The sequence below is a fragment of the Pteropus alecto genome, unplaced genomic scaffold, assembly GCF_000325575.1.
Source record: "Pteropus alecto unplaced genomic scaffold, ASM32557v1 scaffold41, whole genome shotgun sequence".
Lineage (NCBI taxonomy): Eukaryota > Metazoa > Chordata > Mammalia > Chiroptera > Pteropodidae > Pteropus > Pteropus alecto.
In genome coordinates, this window is record NW_006430464.1 from 609574 (window position 1) to 610828 (window position 1255).

General features: G+C 66.2%; 1 protein-coding gene across 1 annotated transcript in view; it reads right to left on the bottom strand.

Moving 5' to 3' along the window:
* The window catches only part of LOC102891978 (myeloid cell surface antigen CD33), a 30127-nt gene extending 29066 nt beyond the window's left edge, over nt 1–1061 (bottom strand). Inside the window, exons 1-3 of the mRNA XM_006904987.2 lie at nt 1028–1061; nt 584–964; nt 92–370 (exon numbers count right to left, since the gene is read on the bottom strand). Of these exons, the coding sequence (XP_006905049.1) occupies nt 92–370; nt 584–964; nt 1028–1061 (694 nt within the window). The remainder of the gene's footprint in view (nt 1–91; nt 371–583; nt 965–1027) is intronic.
* Between the last annotated feature and the right edge of the window lie 194 nt (nt 1062–1255).

The following is a 1255-nucleotide window of genomic DNA, read 5'->3' on the forward strand; positions in this document are numbered from 1 at the left end:
CCAGGACCCAGCCCCCAGGGTCCGAGGCCCTGACCCCCACACCCGCTGTCCTCGGCACCCCCATCAGGGACCCTGGCTTCCCGGCACTCACAGGTGACGTTGAGCTGCACGGTTCCCTCCACGGTCACGCCAGCGGCAGGGAACATCACCTGACAGGTGAGGCTGGCACCATGGTCCTGGGGCCGTGGGGTGAGGGTGAGCACGGAGGAGAGGCGGGTCCTGGGGCCCAGGGAGGCCAGGGCAGCCGACGTCCAAGAGAAGATGGGGGGCGTGCCCCTCTCACAGGCCCAGGGCACGGAGCAGGTCACGTTGCAGGGGTGGCCGGACTCCAGGGTCCCCGGGATGCGGATGTGGGGCGTGAGGGTGAGGGCTGGAGGAGAGGGTGGGGCACGGGGTCTGGAGGGCGGGAGGTGTGGCCTGAGAGAAGCCTCCCAATTTGGTCCAGCTCCTCCCTCTGAGCCAGACACGCTGGATGCCTCCCCTCGTGCACCCTCCGCCCCTCCCACGAGGGGGACGCATCACATCTCTGCCCCGGGGTACCTCAGGATGCGCCCCTGTGGCCTCTCCATGACCCATGCCTTACCCGTCACATGCACAGCGAGTTGGTTTATTTTGTAAGTATGTCTCACTTTAGACCCTCTCTCCACTCTAAAGAAGTAGGTGTCCGAGTCGTTTCTCCGCGCATCTCTGATGCCCAGGGAGCAGTTGTCGTTCTTGGGGTCCCCGAGGAGACGGAATCGGCCCTGGGTCTCCTCCTGCACAGGTCGACGTGGGTTGTTTGTGGCCACGGGAGCATCCCGATCTTCCTTCGCCCCGGCCCGGCACCAGTAGGCGTGAGCTTGGGGACGAGTCCAGTAGCTCTCAGGGTAGGAGAAGGCACAGGGCACGGAGACGCACAGGCCCTCCTGCACCGTCACGGACTCCTGCACTGCCAGCTGGTATGTGTCATCCTGAGCCAGGGACCCTGTGGGGAAAGGAAAGTGAGCAGAGCCCCCAGGCCGCCCCCGCCCTCCCCGCGGCCACTCACCTGCCCACAGCAGGGGCAGCAGCAGCAGCAGCATCTCTGCCTGGAGGCGTCTGGGCTCCGTGCAGAAAAGAGAAGGAAGGCGGTGTGTGTGGAGGGGGGACTCGGAAGCCAGGGCGGAGCCCGGGGCCGCCTCGTTCAGGGAAGAGGAACCTCAGAGAAGAGCTTAGCCCCCTCTGCACAGAGCATGGACACCCCATGGACCAGGGACTCCGGGACCCGACCCGGGAC